This window comes from Vanessa atalanta, chromosome 6 (genome assembly GCF_905147765.1).
Source record: "Vanessa atalanta chromosome 6, ilVanAtal1.2, whole genome shotgun sequence".
In the NCBI taxonomy this organism is placed as follows: domain Eukaryota; kingdom Metazoa; phylum Arthropoda; class Insecta; order Lepidoptera; family Nymphalidae; genus Vanessa; species Vanessa atalanta.
The window spans coordinates 5,542,042-5,568,877 of NC_061876.1; the positions used below are offsets into that span (position 1 = coordinate 5,542,042).

A 26,836-nucleotide genomic window follows, 5' to 3' on the forward strand; every position below is an offset into this window, starting at 1 on the left:
AATGTTAAAATGTTTTTGCACCATTCCATTTATTATTTTTGACAATAGAAGTATGATTTAATGTTATTAATTACCCTTCTTCATCAGCTTCATTGCTATTTTCAGACATGCGATAAAAGATAATATTATAAATTAAATTATTAATTTAATCAATGTATAATAACATATAAACATATATATAATACTGTCTTTAGAACCAACCTAACATCGATCGGCTGTGAAAATCGTTTGTTTGTGTTTCGAAAATTCAGTTTCAAGTTTGATATGAGTGTACGTACGGACTTTATTAAGAATATATATTCCAAAACAACAACGAATGACATGAAAACTTTTTTTAATTGAATACTCATGTTTTTTAAGACAAGTAATTAGAAAGTAACAAACTTTTCGATTCCCATGCGCTTTCGACGTGCGATGTGTAGGATCCTGCCGGGAGTGAAGAGCCGCGCGGAGGAGAAGCGACGCGCGAACACGTTCCGTGAAACTAGCGCTGCCTCCTGGAAATATTTTGGGGGGGCATGATGGGGTAAAAATCATAGTTAGTTTATGTATAAAAATATATTAATATAAATGAATTAAATTGTAAAGTTTTTCTATCAGTAAATAATTATATTCCCTTAAAATACCCTTTTATGATTAGATTATATAAAAGTAAAGCAAAAAAAGCATTATTTTAGTAGGCACACTGATGAAAAAGCAATAAAATAACAAATACAACACAGCTATTATTTCCATTATTTTAGTATATTAATTTATTAAACCTTATTTAATTTATAACTAATTACACTAAATACTTTAGTTCCTGAGGTATTTAGTGTTGTCGATATTTAGAGTTATAAATTGTCTAAGGTCCATTTGCATATAGTTTCAATAAAACTTTAGTTGGATTTAGTTCAATCTTTAGTTAAATATTATTGACACTCTCATCCCTCTCTAGAATAGATTAACCAAATTATGCTCGTTAGGTATATTATTATAATTAAACTGTGTAAAAGTCGAATAAAAAATTTATAAAAGTTTTAATAATATTTAAAATATTAAACATAGATGTTATCGTTTGGAAATGTCATGTATTGTGTTATATATAACAATTTTTGCTGTCGAACACATCGTTATTAAAACAAATACAATAATGTTACGTGTATGAAATAGGTACATATTCCATTTTACCACAAACTGTTTATAAATATATTAAGAATCGTCGAAGAGCGAAATTTAATATTTCCTATACGCAATAGATATGTAATTGAATGGATATGATATAGATGAAATAACCGGTATGAACTGGAATGTGGGTAATTTTAATGTAATGATAAGTAAATAAAAATATTTTTTAATATACTATACAGCTTTTGATAAAATGTAAAATGTTTATATTTTAAGCAAATAATAAAAATTCAGCAAGCTTTTTTGATGTGAGGTGTACGACATGAAGGTCTCAAAATAGAGGTGTATAAAAGCTTGAATTCATGTTTAAAAAATACTATCAGCGTTTTTTTCTTTTTTTTTTTTAATTTATTATGAATTTTTGAATGTATAGTTTAAAGAGTATGTTAGTTTTATAAAGCTCCATTTCTGAGAAAACAGACTCGATCACTAAGAACAAGGTCTGAGCGCAGAGCGCCCGGTACGGATGTGGGTGATGAATCCAACAACGCGGTGAGTCCCAAGCAGACGATCACGGCACACACGTAAATTGGTAAAATCTCAACTGACAGCACTCACGGTGGACACGCCCTGCACGAGCAGCGCGTCGGAGTCGTCGGAGTTGTTCGCCTCCAGGTCCTCGGGCCGGCGCCACGTGGACTCCAGGTCGCGCGCCGGCACGCCGAACAGCGCGTAGCCGAACCCGTTCAGCATTATTCGGTACTGAAATGTTCACATATTACGTGAGACGATCGTTCTGTACACATGAAATAATTCATGTTTTATATAATAGATGTACCTAGAATATGCAATTACATGTTTCTAAATATAAAGTGTTCTTACCTTCGGCAGTTTAGTAGCGTGTATCGTCTGTATTACTTTTGTTCTTAGATTTTCTATGCTGTGAACACTGAGCCTCATCACTAAGTCATCGCCCACTCCTATTGTCATGACAAAACTCTCTGTAAACCTGGCCGCTTCTCGGCTTATTAATCCCGCTGAAACCAAATCAATTATATTAATTTCGAAGTTGTTTTCTGTATTAATTTATGTCAGAACTCTTTTATTAAATATAAAATGATATATACATAACTAACTGTCCAACAAAAAGTTTTAATGTAATTTAATTACCTGGTGTCGAAAATGCAAACACTTTGAGGTGTGGGTATTTTGGCCTTAATTTTAACGCGACTAATACTGCTACTCCTGCTCCAAGGCTGTGACCTAAAACGGGAATTGTTTAAAATAAAAAATGTTATTACCAAAAGAACAAAATAGTATTTCGTTTGCATATTTTAAGAAATCAATACGTACAATTAATTATCTTAGGCATTGTTTCCAAGACGCATTTTTTTTTAAATACTGTTTTAAATGCTTTGGACGCGGGACAGATTTTAATAAATATTTTTATTATTAATATAAATATTACCTGTTAGAACTAAATCATAATGCGGGAACTGCGCGAACGCTCTGTCGAGCACAGGGAGGAGGCGTCTTAGCATTTTAGCTGCTCCCATAGACATGCCCTTATGTGCTGCCGTATCTTCCGGTAATCCTATTTTGGTAGAAAATAATCGTTATAATTAAAAATATGTGATTATCTACGAAAGTTTTTTTATTTTTTTTTATTTTTATTGCATTTTAAAAATACATAATTTTTTGAATATAAAACTACGATAAATATTCAAATTATAGTTATTAACGTTTATCAAAATTATTTATTTATTATTCAGGTTAAATAATTGTTATTACTCATAAAGAACCTTACAGTTCACTTATACAATGAGCAATACATATAACTTATACGAGTATACAAAGTTGGTTGCTGTGGTAGATTCCTTGACAGTGCATATATACATAATGACCAAAAAAAAAAGAATATATAAATTTTAGCAACATTAAATTTCTTTGTTTCTATTCTTAATTAAAAATGTTTTGATAATACATCTACATTTAAAGTACATAGATATCAAAATATGTACCAACAAGAGCAGTATACATGGAATAAATATTACTAAAAAATATTCTAAATTTAAAATCTTTCATATCAAACAATACAAAATAACGAAGTACCGTCAGCCTCAAATTTTTCAGATCCTGCCGAGAAGTCCGTAAATATATCCCTCAGAGATATGGATCCCCGCACGGCCACGACTATGCTCTCTCTATCGTGATCCGATATCACACAAAATGGCAACTGAAAAAGATAAAACGGTGTTACTTGATCTTACAAACTTCGTTATACAGCAGGAACGGTCGTTGAATGGATTCTCAAATTGACTTATGGTCCGAGAGCCGATGAAACAAAAGGTCATCCTTCAGAAGTAAGTAGATCACTCGTACTAGATGGAACCATTTACTAAATTAATTTAATTAGCAAAATATTTACGAAGAATATGTTCGGCAGCGAAGATTTCGAACTTGAATATTAGTAATATTAGTTTCTATCACTGTGTAATTATGATCATATAATCAGTAATCAAAACAATGTTAAACAACAATGTATTGTATTGGTGAGGTCGATTTTGAAGGGACAAGGTCAAGTGACCTTGACCTATAATCTTAGATTCAACGGTTGATGTAATTTTGAAACATGCATACCAATTTCAATGAGCAATGTGACCACCAACAGGACAAATATAAATAACGTTTATGTTATAAAAAAAACATGGAAAATCGTATGTTTTTATGTATGATCTTATGAACTTAATTTGATTTCAAATTATAATTTTTATTTGATACGATATAAATAACATTCTACGATTATCTTTGTCAAAAGGAATGTCTCAATATGATATCAAATCGAATCATAACATAATAAATAAACTTACTTCAAAGACGCGATTGTTGAACGAGGCAAAGATGATATCATCCGCGGAGAGCTTCGACATGTATTTGACTCCGGCAAAGTGGCAAAGGCAGCAATTGTCGTCCGTCACTATAGAGTTCTTTGGCCTAGAAATGGTTTATGACATTATATCTGATCGAAGACAAGGATCAAATTATTGTTCTATTATTTCTCTGAGCAAGATTTCAGACGAAATCAAATTATTGTATAAAATAATAGTTTGATCTCGTGAATGATATCTTAAATGTTAAATCAAAAAAAGAAGTAAATAATTTATTAATGCACATTTTAATCTTTATTGTACTAATTAAACAGAGACGGCCTCGTGATTTAAACACAATCGTTTTTACTGGTTATCGTGGATTCAAATCCGATCAAGCATTTAAATAATCTCGTGTTCGGTATAAACCATCGTATTCAAACTTTCATCCGACACATGAAATTCTGCTACATTTGTAGCCGTTAACCCGCATTGAAGCAATTTGGTGAGTCAAGCACCGTCCCCTCAAGAGTAGAGTGAGTTTTTGGTCAGCAAAGAAATGTATACTGGATGTTACTTTTATATGTAACTACAACAATATTTTTTTCTATTTTGTAATATTAAAAATGTATACTAACACGAGGTAAGAATGAAATGAAATACGTAAAGGTTGCTTACCGGCAACAACAACAGGTCAAATGCCGAGCCAATTTACAGAAGCCAGTGAGACAATGTCGGTACAACACGTATGGCCATCCGTAAGCAGCGATCGATAGCCTCAAATAGTGCAACGCATCATCTAAGTTCATCCAGGGCGGCGTTTCGGAGAATACTTTGTTGACGTCAGTCGTATAAATTGGTTCCTCGTCGTTAAGCATTTGTATGCGACGCATTTCTCTCGTCTCACGTTTCTGACGCACTCGAAGCAGCACGCAGCCGGCGACAACGTCAGAAGGCACCAGGTCCGTAGATCTGAACAAAGCACTGAGGAGTGCTGGGAAAAAAGAACAAGAATGTACACTAGTGAAATAAAACAATACTTATATAACATATTTTGATATAGTGTCTGTAAGTGAATCTCAGCTAAAGGTGAAGAAAACAATTGTGAAGAAACTTAAACGAACTTATCGTTTCGAATGAGCTTTCACTATGTATTGTCCAGCACGAACATTTTTCACACGTTGAAAATTAACAATGGAAATTATTTAAGAATCTATCTATCTATGCTATAAGTATAATTTCAACATTAATTTAAGTTTATTTTGTGTAATATACATACTGTAACTCTTGAAGTCAAGTTGACCCAAACATTGAAACGTGTAAATATTTACCGAAGATTATTAAAGGTTGCCAACACGGTAAGTACCATTGAACTCTCACATCCTTAATTTGTATTTTAAATATCGTGGATATAGGAGTAGTGTGGTGGACAAACTCCAAGATTTACTCTTTAAAAGAGAACGAGGCTTTAGCCTGTTCGGCTTTTTCTTACTTAATTATGTTATTGTTAAGTATATATAAACAAATAATAAAGACAAGTACTTGTAATAAATACGTAAATATAGATAAAACTAATATCGATAACCGCAACACTTAAAATGTATTTAACTACTTTCAAAGTGTCATTTTATGTCAAAAATAAGTTAACGGTGCAATAAAATTTTTTACATCGGGGATCAATTTTTTCGTAAGAAAAATAGTAAATAAAATGTTCTCGGTATTCCTACTCGCCAAGCATTCTAAAGTCTTTTAATGGCGTGGTAATGTCCTGACTGAGTAAAAAAATTAATATAATTTTTTTTAATGATTTTTTAGTCACACAAATCGATTATCAAAAGTCTCTACCGAAGTACCAGGTTCCTTACTTCTTATGTATGTGTAATAATTAAAACGATTACTATAAAACACAATCGTTATCAATTACAAAACATAAATGTTATTTACCTGCAACTTGCTGAAAGGCTTCCTTTCCGTGTTCGTCTCTCTTCAGCCAACAAAACGCCCACCTAAACCGTCGAGACCAAAGTCCGGTCACTTTCCTATGGTGCCGCACCTGGTTGGGCGTATCCTGCATGTCCCCATAGTTTACTGAACCCAGAGGATCGAACACCATGAACAATCCAAACACGGTTAATGCCAATTGAACCCAATTAAAAAGAACTATACCTGAAATTAAAAAAAAAGTGTTAATGTTACGTTTTGTTAATAAGCAAGTATATATTTTTTAAATTTTTTATTCATCATAAAATAAATGATATTATTAAAGATTATATGACAAGATAGCTGGTTCAATCCAGTGTTCTTTTTTAGTGTACTGAAAAAATAAATGGTATCCAGAATAAAACGTATATGTTACAATCCTTCTTCTTAAGATGAAAGGAGTTTTGCCCAGCAATGGGACATTTACGTCCTGTTACTTTTAATCACATCAATATAATGGTAAAAGCAACCTATTATGAATAATGAGATTTCATATATAAAACATTTCATGTATAACATAAACTTACTTTGTATAACGATACTAGAAAACGTATCCGTTACGGAACACTCTATGACTTCACAGAACATCCACATGGTTCCCATAACATTCAACGCAACCTCCGGTAAGACCAGAAATACTCTGAAAAATAAAATTGTGATGTCGATTTTACACAGAGATATTGAACTGTATCGGACGAGGCACGGCTTCACAAGTGATATTTTTGTTTGGTTTGTCAATTTTTTTTTTTAAACTAAAAGCGAATATATAACTGTTTAGACAAAAAAATACATAAAACATTTTTTTGTTTTCCTTTCGATCATATTCTTCACTAACTCGACCGCGTATTCGACTCGCGTATAAGTGTTTGTTCGTCAGTTGGGCATAAAAAATATCCTATGCCTTTCCTCCTATTTCAAGCTGCTTACATTAAATTCGGCTCAGACAGACAAACAGACTTACTTTCGCATTTATAATAATAATCTAGATAAATAAGTGTTTTGGCTGTAATTTTTTTGTTAACTTTCGTATATAGAATGATTTTTAACATTTAAGACAGTTTTTATGTTCTGAAGGGTTGACGTTATCAGTGACGTGAAATAAAACCGTGAACATGAGGGTAAACGTTACGATAAGAGAATATATTCCACAAAGGACATTTGCGATGAAAGCTCTTTCAGCCACAACAAAATCCGTCTCTCTGTTGAGCGGGACATTTAACTGAAAACTCGATCATTGCATTATATAATATTTAGATTAGAAGCTTCCCAACAATAATTATCTCGTTATTGTACGTTATCAACAAGGGGATCAATCAAGCCTATTAATCTCAGCAAAATATTATGAATTGATGAATCCTCCTTCTCTCTACTAGTAATGTCATTTTAGAATATTTTAAAATAGAGTTATTTAAAAAGTAGCGTACAAAATTAACTCGGCACGTATTACGGCCGGCCGAGACGAACGGTGAATATGTATAATTAAAGTTTTAGTTATTAAAATAATTTATAAAATTAAAGAGACCCTTAAAAATTTTGAGTTAACGAAAAATAAATAAAAACAACAAGTTCCGTAATAAAATAAATATGTCTTATTATTAAAAGTGTATAAAGCAACGAGGTTCGTTGTATCCTCGCCAGACACGAGAAGTAGAGGGCGGAGGCGGAGGTTCATGCCGTTTATTGCCAATAGATGTTTCAACATAACTTTATAAAATTAATTAAAAATACTTACTTAAGTAAAAGTAAAGGTGACACAAGTTTTCTTGCGTCCGTTTCTGTAATAGTCCCTCTGGCGGACTGCTGCGCCAGTGCCGCAAGCAGCAACATTAGGGAGGCTTGTAATGCCAATGTGCCGCACAAGTAGAGTCGGACGAATGCGCCGCCGTGCCAGCCATCCGTCTGACACTGCCATGTTATGGGGTAAAGGACTTCGACGACCAAAGCGATGAGTACTAACCTATACAAAATGAAAAAATAAAAAAAACAATTTATTATTCATATATTTACCGTAAAATTGAAAATACAATGAATTTATATATTAACTCGAATATCATATAAAATTTAATGTTCGTACCGACGTAAAGGTTATTTTAATTTCGTTTGACGGACACATAGTAAATCCCTTAGTCCCTTTATGAATAATTTTTAGAAAAGCAGAGCAATACTCCGCATGAATATTATTCTGCTTTGTTATACGATATACATCGGTGGAATAAATTAAGTTATACGTTGAAATAGACCTTTGTAGTAAAATTATTTCTGTTATATTTTGTTAATGTAGTTTTAAGAAGGCAGGTATCATAAACAGTTGCTCAGCAAAAAGGTTTACTCGCAGAGAATACAGTAATAGCGGTAAGTACGCTTCTTGTACCAATATTCGTCTGTGATATCAAAGTAACTGCCTTTTTAAAGTTAACATAGCTTTTTGCCAGTTACCAAAACCAAAACAAGCATTATTTTTATTTTCATGTGTCTGTCTGTTTATATTCTAGGATAATCTTCAAAATGATTTAAAATTACTAATGTTAACAACGGAATGTTTATATACATGTTACAGAATGTTTTTATACAAAACGTTCACAGCTTTTTTGTCATTAGACAATACAAACTGCCATGTCCCTGCATTTAAAATCTGTAATATCTTCGAAAATATTCATTTAAATTACATGCTGTAAGGAGCCATGTTGATCTATATTAAATTCTCAATGACAAAAGTTACTTAATTGGATAAGGATCAATACTGTGTTGGTTAAAATCACTTCGTAAATAAGCCATTATTTCTCGTAAAAGTAAAGGACAAAAAATGGTTATTGTGGGTTATCCCCAAGAGATAGACATATAAGTAGCATCGCGGACTTTTTGTAGATCTTTTTAAGGAATACCATACTGTAATACATTATTTTGATCTATCTCGTAGGATTTAGCCAGCGTTTGCAATGTAAGCGCAAAAAAAAAAGTGTTTATTTACGACATCACATTAGAAACCTCTACAGTTATCAGTGTTTCTCTAGTATTTTATGCATGTCTTATACACAAAAACCTACCTCTTGAATCACTCTTTATATTAAAAAACATACTATCTAGTGATATTTGTTCTTTCCTCCATCAAAGTCGACGAACGTATCAATTTCGAATAACGTTACGTTAAAGTTTACGCACATATTTATTAACCGCTATTTTCATAAAGAAACCACGCGGCCCAATTAGTTAAAAATATGATAATCAAGTACAGACACTAAAAGAATATTTAATTATATATTTTATTTATTCATCGATAAAAGGAAAAAGGTTCAAAGGTTTGATGTTTGTATAAAAATGTCTCATACGAAATTCCGACTATTATTTTGCAGAGGGTACATCAAAGTCGATTCCGTTTTATTGAATTAACCTGAGTTGTTAACGAGTTTCGAAGTAACTTTTAGTATGTATTTTTATATGAATTAATAACGATTTAAACAGTGGACCTAGACAAAGTACATTTCGTTTGTACCAAAGGCAAAAATGTATTGAAATGAAATATTATTGACATATTTAAATATTTAGCCGAATTCGATTTTTGAAATCACTTTGACAATCATTGTCGAATGTAGTCTATTCTATCCCCAGAAGGCCAGAAGCCTAAAATATATCGATATAAAATCACAGCACAGGCGTTGTGGCACATGAAAGTCGCCGATTCGATCCTAACCAAATCGTCTTTTCCATTACTAACACATTTAAATTAAGTGAAAGGGAATCATTTAATATTGGTAATTCCTCGAAAAAGACATTTTCTATCTTAAATAAATACATATTCCAAAACATTTAAAAATAGCTTTTTTACTGTTATATGAACTCCAGCATCCGTACCGTACTCAACAAGTTGTAGAGATGAATTAAGTCATTGTGAGATCTGTTTTCTTGAAATTTTCATAAGCATCTTTTGTTATCATCTCTTAATCTCCTTGTTCAATGCTCAAACATTTTTCTATTCAAACGCTTATAATTTTCTTGTCATTTAGGAATTTATAATTCAAACTCAGTATATAATATATATCGAAATATAAACTAAATACCTGTAAAATGACGATTCAACAGTGGTTATTAAAACCTACTATTTATTTCTTTGCTTTATACATATAAAATATTCATTAAAAAAATATATGATAAAACTCTATATAGTATATAATAAAGGCACTTTCCGACATATTATGTATGCTTATATCTTCTAACTACGAAACAGATTTTAATGTGGTTGTCATCAATAATCAGAGTAATTTAAGAGAAAGGTTAAAACGTATAATACAGAAGAAAAAAAAACAAGATTTTCAAATTTCCTAGGCGGAAAAAACTTTTTATCTTTGTTCTTAAATGTAAAAATTGTTTATATACCCTTATTGTACCCGCACGAAGCCAGAACTGATAGCTTTCATTATAGTATCATATCATGTAATCATATAATTTTTATGATTACTTAACTTTACAAAAAAAAAAACATAATAAGTTAATAATGGTAAAAAACAAAAAAAAACGCGGTGTGTAATCAAGTTTTATTATGTCAAATGATTTCTGAATTGAATAATAAGCGTGACATGTCCAAAACTAATGAAATGTCCGGTCCAGCAGCTCCAGCAGCTATGTGCCTAGCGAATAATAGCAATCAAAACGATTCCCGACAATTTAAAAGCCATTATGAAGCAATCAGACTGAGATCACAAGGTCAGCAAGTACAAAGTTGAACATCTTTGTGAGAAATGTGCGTGGAAAATTAATTATCGTGTCAAACTGTATTTCTGTTTTAAATAAGTTTTTTTACTTGTTCGTTTGTTAACTGCTAACTCATTTTAATTTCAGTTATCTGAACATTTTTTTTAAGTCTTTAATGATCTTATGATATGAAAAGACATTCTACCCTCGTTGAACTAGCGTAGTGGTGGAATAAGCTCTAAAAAGAGGCGGTTACTTTACTTAGTATGGCACCTTTTCAATTACGATTAATTAATATTTATATTAATAATTTAAACAACTTACATGTTGCTCGTTCTATAATTTATTAGAAACTGACTTGGTGAAAAAGTAACAACATTTTCAACTTCTCGATATACATTCAGATTCCGATTAATAATCGAATATAATACAAAAAATAATTAAATTGTTAAGTATTCTTAAACAAGTAAATTAATTAAATTGCGATGTTTACGTTAACGATTAACTATATAATTGGTTATAAAATGAATAATAATTTAAATCTTATTATTATTATAAATGCGTTAGCTTATATGTTTGTTATAGAATATACATAATACAACAATGGCTAAATGGAATCATATGATCTAGGACATACTTAAAGGGTTTTATTAATGGAATAGACGATATGATTTATAAAACATTCAAAATACATATATGTATATATACAAATATTGTGTAATTATAAATGAAATAGTGAAAGAGCAGTTTTAATGTCATATCATACTAATTTCCCGAGCCAAAAACGACAACACCGCCAATAATTACGATAACATCAAAACCGAATTTTGGAGAATGACCAAAAATCTTCATACTTGTTTTCGAACATAATACATTTTACAAATTAATTCTCATTTTAAAATTAAGGTGAAAATTACAAAAGAAATATTAAATATTATAAATAAATATTAAATAAATATTGGACAACATCACATACATTACTCTGATCCCAATGTAAGTAGCTAAAGCACTTGTGTTATGGAAGTCAGAAGTAACGACGGTACCACAGACACCCAGACCCAAGACTACATAGAAAACTAATGAACTTTTTCTACATCGACTCGGCCGGGAATCGAACCCGGGACCTCAGAGTGACGTACCCATGAAAACCGGTGTACACACTACTCGACCACGGAGGTCGTCAATTCATTTCCTTTGGGTTTTTACACTCTTTTTTTTAGCATTAGCAGCCCGTAAATGTCCAACTGCTGGGATAAAGGCCTCCTCTCCTTTTGAGGAGAAGGTTTGGAGCATATTCCACCACGCTGCTCCAATGCGGGTTGGCGGAATACACATGTGGCAGAATTTCGTTGAAATTAGACACATGCAGATTTCCTCACGATGTTTTCCTTCACCGTCGAGCACGAGATGAATTATAAACACAAATTAAGCACATGAAATTTCAGTGGTGCCTGCCTGGGTTTGAACCCGAAATCATCGATTAAGATGCACGCGTTCTAACCACTGGGCCATCTCGGCTCTACTGGGCCATCTCGGCTCTTACACTCTTATTAAAATGTAATTAATTGATTCTAGTACGTCATAACAATAGACAAAACAGTCCAGTAGTTTATTCTCGTCTTGTTGTCAACTTTTTGTGTTAGTAGCTTGTTAAGGCGATAAAAAAAGTTAGAGAAGAAAAAGTATCGAAAAGTAAAAAAAAAATGTATGTGTAAGGTCAATATATATGTATGTTATGGGAATAAAACCCGTAAACCTTAAATAATATACATCAGACAGACAGCAAATCATCAAACTGCTATATTTCTGAATATATATTAAAAAAAAAACACTTTTTATATCGTAAAACTGTTCATTATAATTACCAAGTTACAACTGTACTGGAAAGTCGGTTACCACGAAATCAAAAGAAATGCCTAATTAAAAAAAAAAAATTCTTATAAAAACTTTCTAACTAGTAATCAAGTTTTTTTAGAAGTCACCAGAAGCGACCAGAGTTTTAAAATGTTATTATTTTTGTACGAGATTCTTTACGAAATCTTCTATAAACCAAGCAGTTAGTCTTTACTGTATTAATTAAAATCAATTTTGTAATAATATATTAAATACAAAATTGATAACAAATGTGACATTGGACGAGAATAATAAATATCTTAACGACTTTTTATTAGTCATACGAAATGCTTATTTCCAAATATTTTTTTCCTCAAATCGTTCCACAGAATAAAAATATTTTAATACTTTCTCAACCACGATTAACATACGGCAATTGCTGATATTTTGAATATAGTAAAAAAATAGATAATTTCATACATATCTTAAATGTTTTTCGATCTATTTTGTAATTAATGTAAAAAAACTCTGCCATAACGTGAAATCGACTAAATGCATATGTACTGTATGTAATAATACATGTGTGTGTGTATGGTATGTGTAATAAATACATATTTAATAGAATGTTGATATATATATAATGTTCTATTAAATTAGATTGTATTTTTTAAAATATTTCTAGTTTTAATGTAATTATTAATGTAATTTAAAAAAAAGGAACGTGCAATGTCGACACGAGCTTTAATTACCTTTGCAATTAGACTATATTACATCAATACGTATTTGTTAAATTAAGGATTTTTTAAAGAAAAAATAATAATTTGGTACAAAAATAAAGACGTGAGAAACTTTTGTATCACAAGTAAAATGTAACTGTAAATTTAGTTAAAAATAGCATCTAGGTACGACAATTAGTGTGACTGTGTGACATTTCAAAGCGTTGAATTGCTGTCTTCACGAGCACTTTCTGTCAGATGACTGGAGGTGTAAAGCCTTGGCTAACTAGGCTGCGTCGCACTTACTTCATATTGCTGACAAGGTTAATTAATCATTGCTTTGGTATTTCTTGCTAACTCAATTAAGAAATGTTAGTAAAAATCCATGTAAATACGCGCAACGATTTTGACTATATATCATATGCTCAAACTATGTTGTATTGGATTAAAATATAGTTGTAACTGGAAATAAAATTGACCCAATCAATTAATATCAATATCGCAAATTCTATATTCGATAATAACACAACTTACCAGACGAAACGGAAAAGAAGTTCGAAAATACTCGGAAATACAAGATCATCTGAGGCAGCCAGCCATTTACGCCCCAGAAGCCGGAGCGCCGGCATTCTGTAACAAAAAATATACCTTAAGTAAATGAGTTAAAATACATATTAGAGTATACAATGTCAAAAACACGTATTATAGATATGGTGGAATAGTACTTCTTGCTACGGAAAATCCAGTTCTGTTGTGTAAGAGAATTTGCTTATTTTGCGTAAGGCGATATCGTAATTCGCGTAAATGGTGCCGACAACATTAAATGGGCGTTTTTTTCCACATCGTTTCCTAGACTATACATCCTGAACTATGTTTCCATACATAAAATACTTAACTGGAGAGGAACGAATAAAATTATAGATATGTATCATATTTAATCTTCAGATGAACAAACTTCTGATTATATTCATTAAAACATGATCTTAATTATATGTAAACGTACTCATACATTTTTACGAAACGAAACAAAATAATACTTAATTAAAATTTTAAATTATGAAATAATGTTTTTCTAACTTATGTTATTCATAATAACCATTACAAAACCTAAAAAAAACGACTCATTATTTTCCTTTAACTACGATAACCATCTATATTATGATATTTCGTCTTTTACGACATTCAGTTACTTTGAATTCACGCGCAATTAACAAAGTGGTATTTCCAAAAGTGACTAATGAGAAGAAGTTTCTATACGAGTACATTGATACTACGAGAGCTACGTGTCTGTGAATATTTTTGTGAAGTTTTCGAAAACTGCCGACGGCCTATCTTATAGGTTAAATTGAGTAACGTATACATGTATCTTGTTTCTGGGTAAGTGAATTATAATAAAGCCATAACGATATTCTTTAACTTTGCGTCACCCCTTTATTACTCATAAGTAAATATTAAAAAGTAATTTTTACGTTTCATAGTTATAACATTAAAGTAAGGCTAAGACCGTTTCAGTCCGTTCTGAGGCATTATTCACACCTTCTATTACCAGTGTAGAACTGGCCATATAGTTCATATGGTCAGTTCTACACTGGTAACAACCTTTCCTTTTGCGGAGGTATGAAGTTTTTCCACCATGCTGTTGTTGGATAAAGGATACACATGAGGCAGATTTTCACCCGATATAAACAGGTTATTTTCTTCACGATGTTTTCCTTGAACGCCAAGCACAAAATTATAAACACCTGAATTTTCAGCGCTGCTCGTCAGCGTTTGAACTTCATCTTCAATCTTCGGTTCAGATTCACATGTTCTTCACTGCGCCAATTTTTTTGGAAACTTTAAATTGGGTCAATTATAATTATTCGACACACAACAAAAACGAAGCTTATTTCTTTTCGATTCAAAGGATCCGTCGAATAATTATGAGAAATATTTATAAAACAAATAAACAACGTTAAGATGTGTCGCCGTCTTTACTCGAATCTGCCCTCGTATCCTATATTCCGCATCGTACACCGAACCCGGATGCTCTGGATTCTAAATATTTCGGGATGCGAGTGAATCTTCTTCGATCGTGTTTACTATCTGGCCTAATGAAGTCGGTCAGTGGGTAAACGATGTGGAGTTACTAAATTATGAGGTGTTTTTTACGTGTATACATTCAATTTATTGCATTAATACCAATATTATAGGACTTAATAAACAAGAGTTTACTGAAAAATTCGTAAAATGTTTAATGCTTCTCCGAAAAGTCGTCATTAAATCATTTTCCTTTTCATTAAGTACATTGTTACTATTGTGCAAACCCAAGTTTGTTCATATTTTTATTGTTCTTTACAGAGATAACTATTTATTATTTAAGAAATTAATATTTTTTAGATAAATATTTCCTTGCTTAAACAGATAAACGTAACAGTTGTTTTATATTTAAACTCTTTATTATTTAACTGAATTTTCATGTGCTTAATTTGTGTTTATAATTCATCTCGTGCTTGGCGGTGAAGGAAAACATCGTGAGGAAAACTGCATGTGTCTAATTTCAACGAAATTCTGCCACATGCGTATTCCGCCAACCCGCATTGGATCAGCGTGGTGGAATATGCTCCAAACCTTCTCCTCAAAGGGAGAGGAGGCCTTTAGCCCAGCAGTGGGAAAATTTACAGGCTGCTAAAGTAATGTATGTTATTATTTAAGTAAATAACGACGATTTTAAATAATACTCAAATCAGTATACCTCTCTTAATTAAGTGTACCTAGTTGTAGTACGATCTGTGTAGAAGTATATCTAGTTCATACCCAGTGTATAAATGTAATAATATACACTATTCTGTACATAATTGAAATAAATTTACTACTACATATATAATTCAATTAAATAGTTACTGCCCAAATCTTGATCGCATAGAATGATGATTAATAAACATTATTCTATTTCTCCGTTTAATCCGAATTCCTTGACGAAAAATTAACCAACCCTCTTGTCACCGGTCGAAGCAATAAGAGTGTTTTACGTTTGTTTTTTTTTTTGTACTTCGTCCAAGGTCCAAGTTATTCAACTACAAGTGGCACAGACAAATAATTTGGAATTAGTATTTTGAAATACGTTTTACAATCTTAATTGTATTTAAGTATAATAATTACGTTTTACTATCTGGCAATGGTACCACCAGTAATTAAATTTTGCGTAAAAAAAATTCGTACAGAATCGTTCATATTTTATTATTAAAAAAAATAACACTTTTAAATCAAATGTAGTTACGAAAAAATATATAATGTCATTAATGGGCAAATTCCCATGTCTTATTCGAGTGCCAAAAATAATACTTAAATGTGTTACTTAAATACCATTTGGTATTAGACAGGAAAAAAAAACACACACACATTTTTTATCAAGTATATAATCTTGTATTGAGTATGTAGTTTACGTATTAATTTTTTTAGTAAGATTTCAATTGATTAACTTCTAAAAACAAAGCAGTGACTTGTCATGTTTATACAATTTTTGTTACTGTTTCTATCAAGATACTCAATGTTTTTTTTGTGATAAACATAATATTGGTATAAATAAGTATATTACGAGCACTGTTAGTTTCTAAAATACACCTGGAAGGGAGTCTCGAACTCTTTAATTATGATATCATTTAAGTAAATTTTGATATACGAAAGCTAATTACTCGCCCTTTCTTTCTTTCAATTATTAAAATACTTAAGGTTGCATTGTGGTTCGTATAGGTCACAACCAATAAAACCATTCCAATGAATCCTATAATTTGACATTACGCTAGGGATCGACCGTAACATTCCATCAAATCTTTGTTTCATACACCTTAGAGACTACATCGCATCGCCTCCACATAAATGGGACAAGAGTAACAAAATCTTGACGTTGTTTTTTTCTCACTGGAGCACCGTAATAGAATCACTATTCTACAAGCCTTATCTATAAAAAGAGAGCGTGTCATTGCCTTTTCAGGTAAAGGTTTTAGAGATAAATTAAAGTATTACTCGAACGATTCTAAAACTATTCCAAATATTTAATGACATTTAAATTTTAAATACATTTAACTTTGAGTTTTATTTTCTCAGTTTGTGTATTAACTGTAAGATATATATGTGCCTTTTTATAGCGTATTCTCTACAACTGTTTATTAAAATAATGTATATATCTCTTAAGACTTCGTTCGTGAGAAACGCATTCGTTATAACCCTTTTACATGTCGCTTTATTTTGCTTTATTTTAATTATTAATAAAATATGTTTTGAAATCTAATGACTAAATACAAAGAACAACTTACAAAGTTACAAACTTCACCTCTTTTTAACTTGGTTATATTGCAACCTACAGGAATTTAACTGAATTACTACCAAGTAATAAATTTAATAAACGGTAATTGAATAAAATCTCTTACGCGCGTACCAAACTATATTATGTACTTAACTATGTTCAAAGACAAATTCAAGGTTAGTCAGAAAGAAAACATATTCGAGGAATCCGTATATTCTTAACGCTGTATATATATATATATATATATATATATATATATATATATATATAATATATATATATATACAGCGTTAACGGCGGCAGAACCGACTTCGTTATTTTATTTGTGTGATCGAGTTTTTTAATATATAATTATAACTATAAACAGAGTTTAAATATTATTTTAAAGAAAAAAATAAGCTACTAAAATAAAATATCTACATACACTGTCTTCCACACGAATGAAGTCGTGGGCATAAGATGACGTGCGTACGTAACAGTGACGTATTTATAGATTTAAATATTTATTATAAGACAAAATGTTGAATGCGGTCTGCCCACACTATCAATTTCCATTTGACGTGCTTAGAGACAGTAATCATCTACTGTTAATGAAGTTTTCTTTATTGTGCAAAAACTGCTAAATCATATAATGGTTAGGGAGCTGAAGAGGCAAATTTCCAAATGATTTATTAGATCATTTGTCAGACCTTCTTTATAGTGGTAATTTTAATATAACTGTCTTGTATGACTGCCTCGTTGGTCTAGTGGCTAGATATAAGGCCGCGTACCCCGAGGTTCTGGGTTTAAACCCCACGTCGGGCTGATAAAAAGTTATTGGATTTTCGATCGAAAAATACCCATTAACAGCCGGGAGTCTGGAAATGTATTGACTCCCATGCCTCGAAAAGCATGTAAAGCCGTTGGTTTTGCGCCTGAACTTTCTCTTTGCGGTCGTGTCTGATTTGCCTTCCTATCGGATTATGTAAGTGAGGGAATAGATAATGCACCTGTGTTTTTACACACACAAATGTATACTATAATATGTCCTGCAAACATTAAAATTGTCCGCCGTGGCTGAATTTGGTCAGGACGACATCATCCTGTAGAATAAGAAACATAAGGACTTCCTCAATATTAGAGTATCGTTATCAATTGACAGCACTAAAGGATTAGATTTTTTTTAAAGACTTATTTATGTTTTTAAAAAAGCATGTGTGTACGATACGCGCACATAGCAGACCTGATTTGTTAAATTCAATACAATGTGAAAGACCATAGAAAAATTGTCTGTTGGAAATCTTTTCGTTTTCAATTTACAGCGCTTTAAAAATGTTTCTTATCAAATTTACATATACCTGCCTCTTGGACTGAAGTTCATTTTTATTATAAAAATTAAAGAAATCTACGAGGTAGGTCTGTCGTTGCTCAAATTATTTGAATTGTTCGTAAAAATAGAATAAAAAATTTTTTTTTTTTTACAAAATATTAATAATGATTTATATATTTATAATGTTTATTTATAACGTTAATAATAATGACATATATTGTCTATGCTTATTTCTATAAATTAAAATAATGTAGAGGACCCGAGTTATATTATTTTATCATATAATTTTGTATTTTTTTACGATTCCTAAGACGCAATATCACGATGACCCACGTCCTTAATTTACTGAACTAAATAGTATAATATTAATCAGGTATAATCTCTATCGGTATCAAATTCGATTAAATCATGTACTGAAATGCTCGCCAGTTGTTTAAGCATTAATCATGAGTTCGCTGCACAATTAAGCGTCGGATAAAATTAGTTCGTAATCGATACCAAATCAAATCAAATTATACTTTATTAAAGTAGACTGCATAAACTTTTAAATCTCCTTGTCATCGCTTCGGAATGTAGATTCTACCTAAATAAATTTAACCCTACAATGATGTTTAATCTGCATAAAAATAAATCAATAGTAATATATTTAATAAAGCATAAATTTTCATCTAATTTTTTAATCTAAAATTTTCACATGACATTTTAATTAATTAATTGGCGAAGCTTAAATTATGAAAGTCGAATTAATATAATTTATACGATAAAATGTATTTTTAAAAGTGACATTATTATTAAGTAGTTCCTAATGACAACTTAAATAAACATTTATATTATAGATTATCTATATTAATATTATGAATACTGAAGTTACTCTGTCTGTCTGTTACACGTTCACGGCTAAACCTATGAACTGAATGTAATGAAATTTTATACGAAGTAAGCAAGGTTTTAGTTTATATGTAGATAAAAGTTTATATATATATAAACTTTTATTATGTCTTTAAATGTTAAATATAATACATTTTATTAATTTAATTTAAAGTTAATTATACAAAAACAATAATAAAAACCTTCCGCTAAGATATTAATGATCTTCGTAGGTAATGCTTTGTTAATTGTATAAGTTTTTTGCGACCACAAACGTACGGCAAAATTCCTCTCAGTCGATCGAATGACGTCAATCATACCACCACTTATTAGCAAGTTGATGTTGTGCCATTTTATTTTCAACCAATAAAAACGACCATTACATGACTTTGGACTGAATATTCCGACAAAGGGCACCCGCACATGTAAAAATATATGTAGACTTATTATTACATATTGTATAATTTATACTTTACAGCCTATACTTTCCCAAAGCTGGAGAGGCTTCTTTTTGGAGAGAAGGTTTGGAACTTATACCACCAGCACGCTGCATTTGCCTAGCAGGATACCTCACGATTCCTTAACAGCTGAGCAAGAAATGAATCTTAAACAGACGAAGTGACATTTCGGCTTCAATTTGAGTTTACTTTTTCAGTTAATAAATTATAAGTTTCTGTTAGAAAAAAAAAGAAGTTTTTTTCTTCATGAAATACTAGCAACCGGTACCGGCTTCGCACGGGTGCAATGCTGATACTATATATACTACAGTATGTCTTTATATACTCGTACAATATTGACAGTTTTTCAGTCATTAGACAATATAAACCGCGGAGATATTACAGATTTAAAACACTCCCTGCGTTTTTTTTTTCAAAAATATTCATTTAAATTACATGTTATAAAAAGCCATATTGATCTATATTAAATGCACAATGTAATAAAGGTACTTAATTGGGTAAGTATTAATGCTGTATTGCTTAAAATCGCTTCGAAAATAAGCCATTATTTCTCGTAAAAAGTAAAGGATAAGAAATGGTTATTGTGGGTTATCCCTAAGAGATTATCCGCGGAATTTTTTGTAGACCTTTTTAAGGTGTACAAATACTGTAGTACATTATTTTGATCTCTCTTGTGGGTTCAGTTAGTGTTTGCAATGTAAGCGCAAAAAAAAATGTGTTTATTTACGACATCACATTACAAACCTCTAAAAATAATAGTATTTCTCTACTATATTGTGCATTTATTATACACATAAATCTTCCTCGTAAATCACTCTATCTATTAAAAAAGAAACCGCATCAAAAACCGTTGCGTAATTTTAAAGATATATATATTCATACACACGGACAGACAGACAACGGTAAGCGATTTTGTTTTATACTATGAATAAATGTATGATAACATATAAATGATTTGATTAAATTAAGTCTAACTAGATGTCTTCTCATATGATAATATTTTTACTATGAAATGGAAATTAGTTAACTGCACAGAAAATTATAGTGCCCATGTGTGTGCGCTAACAAAGATGCCCTGTTCCCTCACTGTCATAATCGGCAATTTAACACGATTGGATAGAAGTCAGGCGCAAGACCAACAGATTATCGTGTTTTTGGAGCATGGAGAGGAAAGAGTGCCAAGTTCCAAGCTCCGCATTGCTACTATATGTACCTAATAACTTAGGTAGGGCTTTACAGGCCCCTCTGGTATTATACCGCCAAACAGCAATACGATAAGCCAGTGTAACTGCGTCTCAGACATAACATCTCAGTTTCCAAGGTAATATTTCTTTCAGTGCCTAAGGTGGTCTTTCCATCAGGTGGTCCATTTACCCGTTCACCTTTATATAACACCATAAAAAAAACAACTATTTTAAGCATGTAAATCTATTCTGCCTTGTAAGCTATTCATTTGAAAAATTACAAAATTATTTGTAGAAACTGTATTTTTTTTTATACAAAAAAGAATGAAATTTTTCCTCATTACATAAATATATATTTTAAAATAAAATTAATAAATGACATATACATAGTAAAACATTGAATTATTTTTTTTAAGTGACGTTTATCTATTAATAATATAGATAAATAATTATTATATTATAAATCTAAATTAAATTGGATTAATATGAATTCATGTTTTTGTTACTTTTATTATATTAATTGGAATTTTAGTATGTGAAGGTGACATAAAGTATTCAATTAAGTTAAGTATAAGCAGAATTAACACCTTCTAACGTTTAAACGTTTTAACATCTAATATTTTAAATGAAGGCCAATGACCTCGTGATCCGCTTGCACCTACTTTAAATTACATATAAACGAGACTAAATGGTTAGATTCAAAGTTCAATGTCTTAGAACAGCTGCTTAAATATATTATAATAAAGTCTCCCGATGGCTCCTCACTTGGTTTCTTTGTTTGGATATTATTAGACCAATTATTTGTTTTAGCGAGTATTAACAAATATTGCTCGTCATTCAAGTGGATTAAAACTGAAAATTATGACGATAAAGTGTTTCAGACCGACTTCGGCTGAGGCGACTATCTGGTGAGACTAACCAAAGTGTGTTCCTTCATTCTCATAATTTTAAGAATAAGGTTAACTTTCTAGAAGTTACATTAAATGGAAAGGAACTTTATAGACTACAGAAATTTAAAAACCTAGGACATCTATTGACTCTGGACCTCTGACTTCAAGTACGATGTTGATGTAGAGCGGGATCGAATGGCGGCGACGGTAAGGGCTAATAAGATAGCCCGGACGCTTGCACGACGCTCTAGAGATGTTAAAACTACTCTGTTCAGATCAGACTGTACTTCCTCTTACTCGTGCAGTTTGTGGGCTCATAATAGTCAAAAATCCTACAGCGTCCTTCGGACGCAATACAACAGTGTTTTCAGGTTGCTGATGAGGCTACCGCAATTCTGTAGTATGGCCGGAATTTTCGCGGCCTATCGGGGCAATTTGTTACAATTTTTTAACAGCATCCTTAGCATGATTGCCAGTAGACTTGACTACTTGTATATCAATAACTAATGTGCAATCTCTAACAGAATGGCGCAGCAGTGATTATAAACAGTTTTTTTTTATCGTACTAACACTAGGATCAGAAAATTGTTAGTTAAAAAATGGACAAATAGTTTGAAATAAATGATATAATCCTATAGGTACTAGTGGAACGAGATCAACGATTTTCGATGCCTCTCGAGGCCCGGTAAACATTGCCAACTTCTCGACGGAAAAACCTTGCGGCCGTATGAGCTAAAAGCTAATCGATAGAACGAGGCAGTCGAAAAAAGCAAATAACTCAAATATGTTAAAATATTTAAATTAACGTCAGAACTCCATAGAGCGATCCACGTGTAGTCGGTCATATTAAATATTTACCTAATTTGACATATTCGATGTATAACTAAAAACCGACAAGTTAGCGAAATAATGTAACTCATTACCTAATTAATATTTGCATTGTATTCCATATTAATAGCAAACATAATCAAATCCTTCACACATCGCACTGTTCGGTCGAATCGTGCATATATGCGAACAAGTGCGGTGTTGTTATAAAACTAAGTAATTTTATTTATTTCTTTGCAATTTACGACTATACCTTTTAATTTTTATGTACCTAGGGCCTTAATACGCAAAGGCAAATATTTTAATGACTGATGTTTTATTCTAACTCGTGACTCGAACACAATGAACCTAGTCTAAAATAATAAACTTAAATATTACGAGCTATTGATTTAAAAGTAAACACATAACAACATATAACAATTTTATCATATAATTGAAACGATTAACGAGATTCCAAGTATTTATATAATTATAATAGTTATTAGACTTGTGTATTTTACCAGTAAAGACATTATTTTATAAACGTTTAAGTTCAACACAGATTAACATTACCATTTAATAATAAAAAATATATTATTTATACATCGTATTCATTTTATATATGTAGTTTTTTAAACTTTGACAACTATCAAAAATATGTGAATTTCATGAAAAGTATCAAGATTGATAATTGATACGGTTAGGAGTATAGTTTTATAAATTTATATCGTAGGCATGTAAGCAATTAATACGGCTAATACTTGCACTTAACAAAATTACATTACTCAATACAGTTTACATTTTTTTAAAGGAAAATCATAATTTTTTATACTTCATCGTATCAATCGATAAATAATAATTAAGTTAACGGAGCAACTTGCGCGATACTCTATAGATACACTTTCGTATTGCAAATAATTTATACTGATAATATTAAAGCCTTACTTGTAACTGATTTAAATCGCTGATAAACAGCCAAACAGTTATAACTTGACTTTTTTAAGCTTAAAAACTATACATAATATTCGCAAAAAATGTTCGGAACAAGTTTCCCGAAATATTCTTGATAGAAGAAAATTTAGCCCATCAATACTTGATAATTTTACTATATTGAGTAGTTTATTCATTCTTTTTACGCAGAAAGTCTAAACAAATAGTAATTTATTCGATGGGTCTTATATTTATTTACTTTTTTACGTCTTCCGAATTTTACGAGCTCCAGTTAACGAATGGATTTATCGGCTCACTTTATATACATTTCATTAGTGGTTTGGTTTATCGTATTTTAACGTCTAAATAAAACTATACAATGCCATATGCAAGCACGATAAAATCACTGGCAAATGGCAATCACTATAAGCGTTAGTTAGTTACTAAATACATATATGTAAATATGTCATAAGAATTTTCTTTTTTTTGATGGTGTGGTGAATCATCGGTTTAATTAAGGTTCTTGTCTACACTTCAAACTCAAGTCCCTATATATAGAACGCTCTGAAAATTTATTAAAAATAGAAAATGAAATATTCTTGGAATTGGTTTTCTCGCAATAAAAAGAAGCGTTTTAATTTGGTAAGTATACTTATCTCGGATATATTTATAACTATACAAAAATGTACCTATAATACTGGATTGATAATGAACTTTTATCCACCAACCCTTATTGGAGCAGCGTGCTATATGCTCCAAACCTTCTCCTCAAAAGGAGAGTAGGCCTTAGGCCACCAGTGGGAAATTTACAGGTTGTTATTGCTGTAATGGATGAAGTTTACATAATTACATATATATATATATACTAATGGTGTGCATTGGTAACACTCATGATAAATTGTATAGTATTTATATGATGAGCAATTGCCTAGATTTTCCAGATAAGTTGAAATTTATAATAGATTCTGAACCCTTTACATCGTTAGCGCGAAGTTATGTAGTCATTTATTTCTTTCTCTCAAGTCGTGAAGAATTTTATTTATTTTCTATATACATGGACGTTTTTTCAGAACCTTTGGTATTTTTCTATTAATTTGATTCAGTTTTATTTTTATTGGTTCGCATGTTTTTTATTTACATACATTTACTTTGATCATGAGATAATATTTGAAGACGTTTCCACCACGCTGCTCCAGTACACACGTGACAGAATTAAATCCGTTACATGCCGGTTTTCTCACGATGTTTACCTTCACTTCTAATATTGAATCCTTAACCTTATTAATAGTAAACACAGAAATAAGCACATGAAAATTCAGTGGAGATGGGAGATTTATGTGTTCGTATTGGGTCATCTCTTCTTCATCCATATGGATTAATATATAGCTAGGTTTTGTTTACAAATACTACATTAACATTTCAATCATCTTTGTTTATATATTTAATGTTCACACAAAATAATTAAATGATTATCAATGCAATGTTTTTGTGTTTATCAAACGGTGAGTAAACCAGAATTTCAATTTATATGGTAATGCATTTAGAGTACATAAGAGCGACCTACAAAGATATGTATAAAAGCGGAACACAGCGCCATACAAGTTTAAATTAAAACTTAATTGTATATAGTGGTGAAGCTTTCAACGCACACTAACCGCACATTTCTGAATTATTATAGTTTGGTCGTATGTGTGAAATATTGTAGGCACGTTTAGTACAAGTATGTCTGTCACAGGGTTATTGTCGAAGCCACGCTATTATAACTTATCTATGTGTATTACATACAAAATTACACTTAAAATGAACTGACGAATTTTAACGAAGGAATTTAATTTATTTATATTTAAATTTTATAATAGCATATTTTTACCGAGCAACAATAAAAAAATGTCCAAATGTCATGATGGAATTATAATTGCAAGCAAAAGATTTATAAGATTGAATCATAATACAAGTTCGGATTTTGTTAGGTACGCTTTGCTTAGTACATACATATACTGACTAGAGCCAATATAGAGTGGCAATCGGAAAAAAATTTTGACGGAAACATAAATATGCTTATTGTGTAGCTTAAAAAAAATAATAATCCATGATCCAACATCCAAAGATAATGTATGAATTTAAGATTATAAGAATGTTGCCATTGTGATATCATTATTGAAACACTATTTTAATATAAACGTAATTTCTTTGTGCGAGAATATTTATTTTTAAGCAGTATCAGTAAAACTTTTTTTTTTTAAATGGCTTTTATATTATACGAAGGTAAAACAGTGTATGTATTTTTTATTTTGCCGTCTGTTCATATGTCATTGGATTTCTTTTAATTTTAAATACATGTCAGCGTGTTGGGTTCTTTTATTTTGTGTTCAGATAATATAGTACGAAATTTATTCGGACTACTGACGTTTTTATTCAACAATTTTATCACAACCAGCAATTATTAATAATTACTATATTTTCTCGAATAAAACAATCGAGTAAGCGTTAAAATATTGCCAAAGTGATAGTATTGAATACTCGCCCTATGTAAGTAGCATAATATAAACATTATAAAATGCACGTGTAAAAATGTTCTGATGATCATTTCGAGGCATAATGTTTTTTGTTTAAATGCTTTGAAACGTATTTAACTTCAATGAACTAGAAGGTTTATCTCAATATATTTATTTATATGTTCGGATGTAGTTTCTTTGCTAATTACCTGATTTCGATTATTTTTAATGTATAGAATCTATTTCAATCTTATTGGTGTAAGTTTAATTTCGAACTTTTATATCATTTAATTCAATAATAATTAATAAATAAGTAAAATACCGTTCGAGGGTAATGATTAATGTTAATGGTTTAAATTTATAACATTTCCACATACTTTATTAGTTTTTGGGACTAATGTATAAAAATATACGTATTTAAT

The 26,836-nt window shown here is 30.9% G+C and overlaps 1 protein-coding gene across 6 annotated transcripts in view; it reads right to left on the reverse strand.

The window, feature by feature from the left end:
• LOC125064498 (diacylglycerol lipase-beta) overlaps positions 1-26,836 on the reverse strand; it is a 65,477-nt gene that overhangs the window by 2,848 nt on the left and 35,793 nt on the right. For 3 of the 6 annotated variants that reach the window (XM_047671571.1, XM_047671574.1, XM_047671573.1), the window contains exons 2-14: positions 13,724-13,819; positions 7,687-7,911; positions 6,482-6,594; positions 5,919-6,140; positions 4,653-4,968; positions 3,978-4,101; positions 3,220-3,343; positions 2,576-2,701; positions 2,278-2,370; positions 1,990-2,144; positions 1,717-1,869; positions 385-497; positions 75-95 (exon numbers count right to left, since the gene is read on the reverse strand). In XM_047671571.1, coding sequence (XP_047527527.1) covers positions 75-95; positions 385-497; positions 1,717-1,869; positions 1,990-2,144; positions 2,278-2,370; positions 2,576-2,701; positions 3,220-3,343; positions 3,978-4,101; positions 4,653-4,968; positions 5,919-6,140; positions 6,482-6,594; positions 7,687-7,911; positions 13,724-13,819 — 1,881 coding nt within the window. The remainder of the gene's footprint in view (positions 1-74; positions 96-384; positions 498-1,716; positions 1,870-1,989; positions 2,145-2,277; positions 2,371-2,575; positions 2,702-3,219; positions 3,344-3,977; positions 4,102-4,652; positions 4,969-5,918; positions 6,141-6,481; positions 6,595-7,686; positions 7,912-13,723; positions 13,820-26,836) is intronic. The other 3 variants (XM_047671572.1, XM_047671575.1, XM_047671576.1) reach the window with 3 other exon arrangements.